Genomic DNA, 13256 nt, shown 5'->3' with positions numbered 1-13256 from the left:
CCAAGCATGGAACCAAATACATTTTTATCAAGTTAACGAACAAGCGATCTGTCCTGTTTTCTTGAGTATTTTTATAAATGCTGGTGTTTAATTTTTTGAAAGTTTTTCTCACCATTTTTAATATATAAGTAACTTTTGATTTATTATATTCACTAATTATAAAATTGATTATATTCTAAATTATATTATGAGATTAATTGATTATATTCACAAATTTGCTTACTATTGAACCAGTCTTTACATGTCTAGAATCAAGCTCCTTTCTTTTAATGATATTGAATTATTTGCTAATATTTTACTTAGATGTTTTGCATTGATCTTCAAAGTAACTTTGGCCTCAGACCAGCCTTACCCCTTACCTTGACCACCCATGTGCATGTGAGTTACACTTCACCTACTTCCAAAAGGCCTTTGAGGCAGCACTTACTCTGATTTCAGGTGGCAGTAAGCCATCCCATATTCTTAATATGACAATTAACAGTGATCCTGTGGTATCTGTAGAAATCATTGGGCTGGAATTATCATAGCAGATATTACTGATGCACTTTTACGTGAAGAACTGCTGTTCTCAGTGGGGGCAAATTTGCCCCACCAGGGAACATTTGGAGATGTCTGGAGACACTGTGTGTTGTCACAACTGAGGGATTAGGGACGATGCTGGCATCTAGTTGGTTGAGGCCAGGGATGCTGCCAAACACCCCATAACATGCAGGTCATCCCCCCCAACAAAGAATATCCAGTCCAAAATATCACTAATGCTGATGTTGAGAAACCCTGGTGGAGAAATTTTTTTTTCCTTTGTGTGTGTTTCAGGATTTTATAGAAACCTTGCCAAAACTTTCCGGATACCATAGCCAGGACCTTTTTGGAATTTGGAGTAGAGTCTACGACCCTTTATTTTGTGAGGTAAAAGGGAAAAAAATCAAAGATTAACTTGCAATCTGATTTTATGATTTATGCCTACTTTGAAGCTGATGGATACATTTTCAGTTTTTTGCAGATGTATTATACTTTTGACATTGAAACATAATTCAAGACTTCTTTATATCAATGTAAAAATTCTGACTTTTCTCCATTATTTGTTTTTCACCCTTTAGAAAATTGCAAGCAAAATTTTTTTCTTCTGGCCCATGCCTCTTAACCTATTTTTCAGTTACTCAGAAATGTTGGGCTCCTGTCATGGATTTTAATGTGAAAAGCAATGTTATTATACAGAAAGAGAAAAAAATTACCTGATTTCTGGATATAGAAATAGGCAAGCCAACTTTAAGCCATGTCATTGAAGTTGGTTAATTGGGAAAGAGTCTCTTCCTTGCTGTGCAATGCACATGCAATAATCTTTGCAGCTAGATAAATAAATTTCAAGACTACATGGTGTTTTCCACTCACCATGCTCGACCTGCTGGCCAGAAGGAGTACTCTGCAATCCTGTTTTTCCAACCAGTTGACTGAATCCTGGGGCAGAGTTCTGACCACCCACATATTTATACTCACTCCTGATTTTGAGGTCATTGTGAGTGTCTGGGGTGTAACAGTTACCCTCAGAGTTCCCTCTCTATAACAAATGACACAGTTTATCCCTCTTCATGGTAGAGTGCCTTGACCCAAGCCCATGCTACTTTCCCAGTATTTTTAGCTTATCATCAGCATCTGTTTTAAGGAAGATTGTTAGCCTTATAATGTAGGATCTGAAAAATCAAAAGTTAGCATAAGTACAGCCATCTTAAAGGCTTAAATACCACCCCCTAACCTAGAAGGAGGAAAATTATTAGAATCTTGGAAAACAAGTTAGTCAGCCAGTGTTAAATGTAGTGACCTTTAGTTAGCTGACCTCAAATCAGTTAATCATACACACCAAGCTTATCTTGCTAGAACCACCCTAAACATTCCGAAGGTAATCTTATCTAACCAGACCCCAGGATGTGGCCCCAGGCAAAGATTTATGTGTCTATGAAAAAACACTGTATTGTGATTGTGGAAAATGTTGCCCCCTTTGAAAATGCTATAAAACCTTCTGGCTTTGTGTGCTCAGGGTCCTTGTTGAGACCCGCTGCGTCGGGCTAACTTGGACCCCAGCTAGCTGGTTCCTGAATAAATTCCTCTTGCTTGTTGCATCAAGAGATGCCTTTCGTGAGTGAATTGGGGTGGCGTCCTCCTCTGGGAGAATCCAACATTTGGGGGCTCATCTGGGATCATGCGCTCACCCCGCTTCACTCCCGAAGTCGCTCTTGGAGGAAGAGGTAAGATTTGTGGCGCATTGAGTTGTCTGTGTTCTGTCTTCTGTTTTTCAGCAAGACCGGTCGGAATTCTGAAAGGGAGTACCCACTGTCTGGCAGTCGTCCCGATCCCGTAAAGGGGTCGAGACCGCGGTTGGTAGACGTACTTGGAGCACCGCAGGCTGCAACCCTGGGGGATGCCTTGGGGAGATTGGAGGGCCAGGGACGCCTGGTGGCCTCTCACCTGTTTTTCCGGCAAGGTGAATCTGATGAGATAGGGTTGATTTTAGGGAACCAAGAGTATCAACCTACCAATTCTTTTCGGTTTTTAGTCAAAAATCTGAAGAAAACAAAAAGTGGCTGCTGTGTGTCTAATCTGTGTGTGTCTCTGTTTTTTGTGTCTTTTACGTGCCTAATAATTGTTATACTGACAATGGGACAGACTCAGACAACCCCCTAAGTGTGTAAATGAATATATCTTTCTACCTCCAGATGGTATTAATGAAATTGATTTAAAGACAAGTACTTGTGAAAATTGAGTGTTAGGGTCCTGGCTTCCGAGGCTTCTCCAGAGAACAAACTATACAGGCATAGAGATGTAAATTCAAGCAAAGTCTTTATTCAGCCACCTGCTGGGGTCCAAGTCAGCCCGACGCAGCGGGTCTCAACAAGGACCCCGAGCACTCAGAGCCAAGGTTTATATAGCATTTTCAAAGCACTTAACTCATAGTAATTTTCCACAACTATACATTATTCTTGCAAGACATACATCCTGGGGTTAAGCAAGGGCAGGATAAGACTACTCCTCAATGGTTAGGGAGGTTCTGCACGATAAGCTTGGTATGTAAGATTAACTGACCAAGGTTAGTTGACCAAGGGTCACAGCTGCCCACCACCCGGTGCTCATGATTAACTTGTTTTTCAAGGCCTTACCCAGGCCCAGATTAAATCACATACTCAGAAAATGGCTTCTAGGCCTTTAAAATGGCTATGCTTATGCTAACCTATTTCGATTCTTACATTCCCCTCTTCTTCTTGTATCTATTTCAATCATGAAATTAGGGGTCATCTGTTTGGTTAACACTCTGATAGTTCTGTCTCAACGCTATGATTTGCATGGTACTAATGCGTTCTTTGATAAAGGTAACACATGGAGTGACTCTGGTTTGGCAGGCCTACTACTTGTTAGAATAAGCTGGGTTGGTGCTGATTACTTCTGTCCTATTGCAGAGGGAGGTGTAAGTTTTAGGAACTCTCTCAATGCAGGTTCTTTGCCTACTTACAGAGGATAAAGTGAGTCTTGGTCTTTGTCTCATTCTCTCTTCTACAGATAGGGACTCTAGCTGCTGCTAGGGAAAAGGGGCGATGACTGCTCTGGTAGCTTCGTGCTGAGAAGGGGGTGCAGTAAAGGTGCAGCTAGGTCTCCATCACTGGTCAGTTGAGAGGGCCTCAGAATGCTGGCGCTTCTATTCTGGGTTTCAATTCTATTACTATTTGCAGTTTTGTGGCTTCTAGGCAAGATAAAACAAATTGTGTTATTAGGTTATGTAGCAACATCTGGGGTTGGATTTTCTATTCTGGAAGGAGGCTGCATTATTGAAACAATACTTTTCTCTAAAATCACCCTCATTTTTATTAGAAGTAACCAGGTTAAGAAAATAATTAACAGCTGGCTTGATCATTTGCACAAGTGCAGCAAGAAGAGCAATTGATTACACAGGCTCTTTTAAATATGCTTTGCTGGAACTTTTTGTAAGGAATTTCAGATTGAACTTTTAAAGGCCTCTTGAAGCCAGACAGCCAAGCTAGACTTGCCATCAGGCTTTGCCTGCAGTACCTGTAGATTTGGATGAATTCTTCTCTTCTCGAGGTCTCTGCACCTGCCAGGAAGTGACCTTCTTTACTCACCTGGTAAGGCTGCTGGGAACTCTGTAAGCAAGGTACCAGGCCAGTTCTTCCAAGGGGCTTTGTTGGCTTTATAAAGTCAGTCTTAGTTCCTTAAAGTTGTTCACATCTGAGTCCATGCACATGTCTCTCAGGTATGACATTCCAGTCAAAGCCCTGGCAGTATAACCAGTGTTCTTAAGTAGTCTTCTCACAAGGAAAGCAGATTCTTATTGAACTCGTGCAAATAAACATACTGCCATGGAATACGAAAACAGTCACTGAAAGTTTTTAAACTCTGGAGGGATCAGGTAGAGAGAAGGATGTTTCAATTCTGCTCATAAAGATAGTCATTTACTAAACTGTTGTCAGTTTAAGAGAACAAGGTTAAAACACTTTATCAGCAACATTTGAAACAAAAAGACACAAAATCATTTTCTTTAGTTTATGTAATCTTATGTAACTAATACCTGTTCTGCTCAAATCCAGTTCTTTACCAGTTTAGGGATAATACTATAAATGACAAAAGACTTACAAATGACAATGGTTAAAGATCTGATGAGAGCTTACTGTAAGACAGTTGACATAAGGAAATTCTGATATTTCTGTAATACAAAACATTCAGTAACAAAGTTTAGCATCATTCTCTTTGACAGTGCTTTCCTGGTAAATATATATATATATATCAGATAAATAAGCCAAATTAGTCAAATACTTTCTCTAATGAGAAAAAATTCTTCTGACATGTTCCAGGGGCCCTCTGGAAAATATCAGAGTTAACTTGAGGTAAAAGCAATTTTTTTGAACTTAGCATAAGTGTCCAAGACCAGATACAAAAAAAACCAGAGAAAGTGCTTAAGTCTACAGTTCTTCCCTGAAAGCTTCAAGAATGTTTTACTCTTTAATAGTAGATATAAGCTGCTATGCAAATTCTATTAAAAGCTCTAAGATCATTTGCATTAAAAAATATGGAGAGTCCCCTGAAGGACCACCACCAGTAAGATGGCAAACTTCCGGCTTCTCTTGGGAGGGGGGGGCGGGGGGGTCCTTGGTTCCCGCCAGCACCACCTGAAGCCCAATCACCTCTCGCTCCCCTCCCAATCCCAGCACCTAGCCAACAGCCACCAGCCCCATAGAAGTGACACCTCAATCAATTCATGCCCCTTCCTATATAACCCAGCACCTTTCCCTAATAAAGCGGAACTCTCCGGTAAATTGCTGCTATGTGTCGCTCCTTTCCTTTCATCCCCCATGATTTTTTTAAAACATACAGCATATAAATTAAACAACAGGCATAATTCTCACCGGCTTATGTGCTTGGGACCATGGGGCAAATGAAGAAAAAATTACTATGTTCTTACAGATATAGTCGTGCCTATTGAAATTAAAGCAAGTAAGTCTTGATATCAAGTGCACAGCAAAATTAGAATCTCGTTTCCAGTTAAACAGTTTTCTTTAACTGTTAGTCTGCTCTTAATGTTGAAAGATCAAAGCAGTTTCTCATGCTTAAAGTCTCAGTGAGTTGCCAGAATATTTTTTAAAAAAATGAAATCGTAATATTAAAAAGACTAAAAGCTAAAGTTTGTTAACAACTGTATAACTTTTATTTGCCTTTGAAATATTTTGTTATTGAAAACGATTGCATGGCCTGAGAAATTGAATTATTTATTCCATATACTTTTATAAGTGGAAAAATCTCTAACCAACAAATGATTAAAGTTGTTACTGATTATTTGTTTTCTTAATTTATCCTCCTAAGCAGAATGGTAACAAAGCTTTTTTCAGCTGATTAAATGCACTTAGTTAACAAACCAAAATTTATTCTTAAAAATTAAACTGTAGAATCTGGACAAGATTATGTTTCTCCCAGAAAAAATAGGTTTCACTGTAAAGGTTTAGATAGACGAACGTGTGACTACTTTTGAGAAAAGTTGTAATAGATTTTTTTGAGAACCACCAGGTCTTCTTGTTTAATTTATATGCTGTGGATATGTTTGTATGTTTTAAAAAACATGGAGGACTCCATATTTTTTTAATGCAAATGATCTTATAAGCTGCTATGCAAATTCTATTAAAAAGCTCTATCTACTATCAAAGAGTAAAACATTCCTGAAGCTTTCAGGGAAGACCTGTAGACTTAAGCACTTTCTCTGCTTTTTTGTATCTGGTCTTAGACACTTATGCTGAGTTATGTTCTTATTATTTTCACTGTTTGTAAGCTTTGATTGTAAGCCAAAGGTCATCATTTCTCAGTCCCTAAATGAAGAAGTAAAATGCCTGATCTCTTTCATCTCAAAGCATATTTCTGGTCATATCTGAATATCTGTGTGAAAGAAAGAGACATTTAAAGTTGAGATTCTGCTTAAACTTTTGAGTTGAATTTGACTATAGCCATATTCATTCTTTGTATGTATCTCTAACAGGTCTTTTGTACGCCTGGTGATATTATACTCTGCCTTCAGTTTAGACAGTTCTTTCAGCTAAATGTGAATTCTTATTGTAGCTTTTTTCCCTTCCTGAAGATGAAAGCAGAGGAATCTACCATCTGCTACCATTCTCTCAAGAATGCTTAGTAATCTAGAATTATTTTGACTTTCTATATATTGTCTTTTAAACTGACAGCAGCAGTCTCCCCTGCTGCCCCACCTTTTTAAGGTATCTCGTTTACTGTGCTGGGTATATAGATAATAAATGTGTAATGATAGACAGTTCTAATAGAATTAAATGCAAAAAAGTGCTTTTACCTCCAGTTAACTCTGACATGTTCCAGAGGGCCCCTGGAACATGTCAGAGGATTTTTTTCTCAATGGAGAAAGTATTTGACTGGTTTGGCTTGTTTATCTGATATATATATACATATATATATACCAGAAAAGCACTGTCAAAGAGAATGATGCTAAATTTTGTTAGTGAATGTTTTGTATTACAGAAATATCAGAATTTCCTTATGTCAACTGTCTTACAGTAAGCTCTCATCAGATCTTTAACCATTGTCATTTGTAAGTCTTTTGTCATTTATAGTCAGTTTTATTATTCCTAAACTAGTAAAGAACTAGATTTGAGCAGAACAGGTATTAGTTACATAAGATTACATAAACTAAAGAAAATGATTTTGTGTCTTTTTGTTTCAAATGTTGCTGATAAAGTGTTTTAACCTTGTTCTCTTAAACTGACAACAGTTTAGTAAATGACTATCTTTATGAGCAGAATTGAAACATCCTTCTCTCTACCTGATCCCTCCAGAGTTTAAAAACTTTCAGTGACTGTTTTCGTATTCCATGGCAGTATGTTTATTTGCACGAGTTCAATAAGAATCTGCTTTCCTTGTGAGAAGACTACTTAAGAACACTGGTTATACTGCCAGGGCTTTGACTGGAATGTCATACCTGAGAGACATGTGCATGGACTCAGATATGAACAACTTTAAAGAACTAAGATTGACTTTATAAAGCCAACAAAGCCCCTTGGAAGAACTGGCCTGGTACCTTGCTTAGAGAGTTCCCAGCAACCTTACCAGGTGAGTAAAGAAGGTCACTTCCTGGCAGGTGCAGAGACCTCGAGAAGAGAGAAATTTATCCAAATCTACAGGTACTGCAGGCAAAGCCTGATGGCAAGTCTGGCTTGGCTGTCTGGCCTCAAGAGGCCTTTAAAAGTTCAATCTGAAATTCCTTACAAAAAGTTCCAGCAAAGCATATTTAAAAGAGCCTGTGTAATCAATTGCTCTTCTTGCTGCACTTGTGCAAATGATCAAGCCAGCTGTTAATTATTTTCTTAACCTGGTTACTTCTAATAAAAATGAGGGTGATTCTAGAGAAAAGTATTGTTTCAATAATGCAGCCTCCTTCCAGAATAAAAAATCCAACTCCAGATGTTGCTACATAACCTAATAACACAATTTGTTTTATCTTGCCTAGAAGCCACAAAACTGCAAATAGTAATAGAAATGAAACCCAGAATAGAAGCGCCAGCCTTCTGAGGCCCTCTCAACTGACCAGTGATGGAGACCTAGCTGCACCCTTTACTGCACCCCCTTCTCAGCACGAAGCAGCCAGAGCGGTCATCGCCCCTTTTCCCTAGCAGCAGCTAAAGTCTCTATCTGTAGAAGAAAGAATGAGACCATACCCATAGCCTTCTCCGGTAAAAACAGGTATTTAATCCCTCCTCCCGAAGGATGGTGCGCTTGTAACACTGGAGTGACCCCATGTGTCTCTACTTCTGCCTTCAACTCCTCCCGTGATTTCTGTATCATGGTTCAGCTGGTGCCCAGGTTGATGTATCATGATGATCTCTCATTCGTAGCTGAATTTGAACCTAGGCATAGATATAAGAGAGAGCCGGTCTCGCTGACCTTAGCTGTGTTGTTAGGGATAGGAGTGGCAGCCAGAGTGGGAACGGGGGCAGCCACTATTATCCTGTTGGATTCTCCCAGAGGAGGACGCCGCCCCAAATCACTCATGAAAGGCAACTCTTGATGCAATAAGCAAGAGGAATTTATTCAGGAACCAGCTAGCGGGGGTCCAAGTTAGTCTGACGCAGCGGGTCTCAACAAGGACCCTGAGCACACAAAGCCAGAAGGTTTTATAGCATTTTCAAAGGGGGCAACATTTTCCACAATCACAATACAGTGTTTTTTCATAGACACATAAATCTTTGCCTGGGGCCACATCCTGGGGTCTGGTTAGATAAGATTACCTTTGGAATGTTTAGGGTGGTTCTAGTAAGATAAGCCTGATTTGAGGTCAGCTAATTAAAGGTCACTACATTTAACACTGGCTGACTAACTTGTTTTTCAAGATTCTAATAATTTTCCTCCTTCTAGGTTAGGGGGTGGTATTTAAGCCTTTAAGATGGCTGTACTTATGCTAACTTTTGATTCTTCAGATCCTACATTTCCCCACTTCTCTTTAGGGACATTCCAATCATGGAATGTTTGTGTTTCCTTGTTGGGTGAGTGAATGATATTATTGCTTCAACATCAGTACATGAACGGCACTCACTCTTTCTCTAACAAAAGTTATCAGCCAATTTAGTATGCAGGGTCATAAAGTGAGGAGCAACACAAGGATGAGTAAGGGCCCAGACAGAGTGGATATCAGGGTTGTAAACTACGGGGATCTAGTGAACCAAGATTCAAATAGCCCTTGGCCGGCTTCCCGTTCTTTCTTTCTCTGGTCTAGCCCTTCTCTAAGCTTTGACATTGAATCTCTTACTATTCCGGAATGGTCTGCATAAAAGCAGCATTTTTCTTTTAAAGCTGCACACAGTCCTCCTTCTTTTAGGAACAGCAGATCCAGCCCTCGTCTATTCTGCAAGACTACTTCAGAGAGGGAAGTCAGAGATTCTTCAAGTTTTGTAATGGATTGCTCTATGGTCTTTAAGTCTTCATCAATAGCTGTCCTTAGTCCTTCATAATGTTGGTTCCCTTGGACAATAGCGGCTGCCCCCATTCTCACTCTGGCTGCGACTCTTATCTCTAACAACACAGCTAAGGTCAGCGAGACCGGCTTTCTCTTATATCTATGCCTAGGTTCAAATTCAGCTACGAATGAGAGATCATCATGATACATCAACCTGGGCACCAGCTGGACCATGATACAGAAATCACGGGAGGAGTTGAAGGCAGAAGTAGAGACACATGGGGTCACTCCAGTGTTACAAGCCCACTATCCCTCGGGAAGAGGGATTAAATACCTGTTTTTACCAGGGAAGGCTATGGGTATGGTTTCATTCTTTCTTCTACAGATAGAGACTCTAGCTGCTGCTAGGGAAAAGGGGCGATGACCGCTCTGGCTGCTTCGTGCTGAGACGGGGGCGCAGTAAAGGGTGCATCATCACTGGTCAGTTGAGAGGGCCTCAGAAGGCTGGCGCTTCCATTCTGGGTTTCATTTCTATTACTATTTGCAGTTTTGTGGCTTCTAGGCAAGATAAAACAAATTGTGTTATTAGGTTATGTAGCAACATCTGGAGTTGGATTTTTTATTCTGAAAGGAGGCTGCATTATTGAAACAATACTTCTCTCTAAAATCACTCTCATTTTTACTAGAAGTAACTAGGTTAAGAAAATAATTAACAGCTGGCTTGATTATTTGCACAGGTGCAGCAAGAAGAGCAATTGATTACACAGGCTCTTTTAAATATGCTTTGCTGGAACTTTTTGTAAGGAATTTCAGATTGAACTTTTAAAGGCCTCTTGAGGCCAGACAGCCAAGCCAGACTTGCCATCAGGCTTTGCCTGCAGTACCTGTAGATTTGGATGAATTCTTCTCTTCTCGAGGTCTCTGCACCTGCCAGGAAGTGACCTTCTTTACTCACCTGGTAAGGCTGCTGGGAACTCTGTAAGCAAGGTACCAGGCCAGTTCTTCCAAGGGGCTTTGTTGGCTTTATAAAGTCAATCTTAGTTCCTTAAAGTTGTTCACATCTGAGTCCATGCACATGTCTCTCAGGTATGACATTCCAGTCACAGCCCTGGTAGTATAACCAGTGTTCTTAAGTAGTCTTCTCACAAGGAAAGCAGATTCTTATTGAACTCATGCAAATAAACATACTGCCATGGAATACAAAAACAGTCACTGAAAGTTTTTAAACTCTGGAGGGATCAGGTAGAGAGAAGGATGTTTCAATTCTGAGTCATTTACTAAACTGTTGTCAGTTTAAGAGAACAAGGTTAAAACACTTTATCAGCAACATTTGAAACAAAAAGACACAAAATCATTTTCTTTAGTTTATGTTATCTTATGTAACTAATACCTGTTCTGCTCAAATCTAGTTCTTTACTAGTTTAGGAATAACAAAACTGACTATAAATGACAAAAGACTTACAAATGACAATGGTTTAAGATCTGATGAGAGCTTACTGTAAGACAGTTGACATAAGGAAATTCTGATATTTCTGTAATACAAAACATTCACTAACAAAATTTAGCATCATTCTCTTTGACAGTGCTTTTCTGGTATATATATATATATATATATATATGTATGTATGTATATATATATCAGATAAACAAGCCAAACCAGTCAAATACTTTCTCCAATGAGAAAAAAATCCTCTGACATGTTCCAGGGGCCCTCTGGAACATGTCAGAGTTAACTAGAGGTAAAAGCACTTTTTTGCATTTAATTCTATTAGAACTGTCTATCATTACACATTTATTATCTATATACCCAGCACAGTAAACGAGATACTTTAAAAAGGTGGGGCAGCAGGGGAGACTGCTGCTGTCAGTTTAAAAGACAATATATAGAAAGTCAAAATAATTCTACGTTACTAAGCATTCTTGAGAGAATGGTAGCAGATGGTAGATTCCTCTGCTTTCATCTTCAGGAAGGGAAAAAAAGCTACAATAAGAATTCACATTTAGCTGAAAGAACTGTCTAAACTGAAGGCAGAGTATAATATCACCAGGCATACAAAAGACCTGTTAGAGATACATACAAAGAATGAATATGGCTATAGTCAAATTCAACTTAAAAGTTTAAGCAGAATCTCAACTTTAAATGTCTCTTTCTTTCACACAGATATTCAGATATGACCAGAAATATGCTTTGAGATGAAAGAGATCAGGCATTTTACTTCTTCATTTAGGGACTGAGAAATGATGACCTTTGGCTTACAATCAATAGCTTACAAACAGTGAAAATAATAAGAACATAACTCAGCATAACTGTCTAAGACCAGATACAAAAAAGCAGAGAAAGTGCCTAAGTCTACAGGTCTTCCCTGAAAGCTTCAAGAATGTTTTACTCTTTAATAGTAGATAGAGCTTTTTAATAGAATTTGCATAGCAGCTTATAAGATTATTTGCATTAAAAAATATGGAGTCCTCCATGTTTTTTAAAACATACAAACATATCCACAGCATATAAATTAAACAGGAAGACCTGGTGGTTCTCAAAAAAATCTATTACAACTTTTCTCAAAAGTAGTCACACGTTCATCTATCTAAACCTTTACAGTGAAACCTATTTTTCTGGGAGAAACATAATCTTGTCCAGATTCTACAGTTTAATTTTTAAGAATAAATTTTGGTTTGTTAACTAAGTGCATTTAATCAGCTGAAAAAAGCTTTGTTACCATTCTGCTTAGGAATTCAATTTCTCAGGCCATGCAATCATTTTCAATAACAAAATATTTCAAAGGCAAATAAGAGTTATACAGTTAACAAACTTTAGCTTTTAGTCTTTTTAATATTACGATTTTATGGCAACTCACTGAGACTTTAAGCATGAGAAACTGCTTTGATCTTTCAACACTAAGAGCAGACTAACAGTTAAAAAAACTGTTTAACTGGAAACGAGATTCTAATTTTGCTGTGCACTCGATACCAAGACTTACTCGCTTCAATTTCACATAGCATGACTATACTAACTCTTCCACAAGCCTTCTACAACTTTCTTTTTACATTCAGTGTTCTCTCTCTTTAACAATCACTCTCTTTTACTTTCAACAAAACGAATTTCCGTTCTTTACACTTTCTCTCATCAAAACATACATCTTGCAGCATAGAGAAATGCCCTCTCCATCACCTTAAGCAGTTCTAACCAGAACTCAAAACTATTAGAAACTTCAACCTCCAGTGAACACTGAGAAGCAGGACACTGCAAACTGTCAAACCAACATTCCCTAGACTGATAAACTGTCCCGACCCGCGGGATTAACGTGGAGTGTAGCCGGAGACGCCTGCAGAAATGAACAAGCAAGGGACACAAAGAACGACCAGCAAGACAGGATGTCTGATCAAGCTGGCGCAGTTTATTTGCAGCAGGCTTAATTTATACAAGTCAGCAAGGAAGGGGAGGGTCAGAAGATGATTGGTCACCAAGTGGTGCTAGCAGGAATGTGTACAAGGGTGATTGGGTCTTGGTGGGTACTGGCGGGAATAGTAAACCCGGAAAAGAAGCAGGAAATCCGCCATCTTATGGGTGTGGGCCCTTTTGGTCTCCGGCATCTCCTCCTTTTCTATTCTTTTAGGAGGGGTTGGGACAGGAACTTGGAGCTATTTATCCACTGGGTAGACGGTGCCTGTCTTAGGTCTAGAGGTTTAGTACCTGGCCTCTGTTTTCCAGGAGCTTGCCTCTTTTTGGAGTCGGCCTGGTGTCTTCAGGGGAGCTTGCCCTAATACTGGATCGGCCTACATAAATAGGAGCTTGCCCCAG

The 13256-nt window shown here is 39.2% G+C and overlaps 1 protein-coding gene across 4 annotated transcripts in view; it reads left to right on the top strand.

The window, feature by feature from the left end:
- The window catches only part of LOC118969761 (prostatic acid phosphatase-like), a 66070-nt gene that overhangs the window by 9122 nt on the left and 43692 nt on the right, over window positions 1-13256 (top strand). For 3 of the 4 annotated variants that reach the window (XM_073223418.1, XM_073223423.1, XM_073223422.1), the window contains exon 3: window positions 814-906. The exons of the other annotated variant lie outside the window; for it this stretch is intronic. In XM_073223418.1, the coding sequence (XP_073079519.1) occupies window positions 814-906 (93 nt within the window). The remainder of the gene's footprint in view (window positions 1-813; window positions 907-13256) is intronic. 4 annotated transcript variants of the gene reach the window in all.

This window comes from Manis javanica, chromosome 15 (assembly GCF_040802235.1).
Source record: "Manis javanica isolate MJ-LG chromosome 15, MJ_LKY, whole genome shotgun sequence".
NCBI lineage: Eukaryota > Metazoa > Chordata > Mammalia > Pholidota > Manidae > Manis > Manis javanica.
This window is presented reverse-complemented; position numbering and strand designations above follow the sequence as displayed.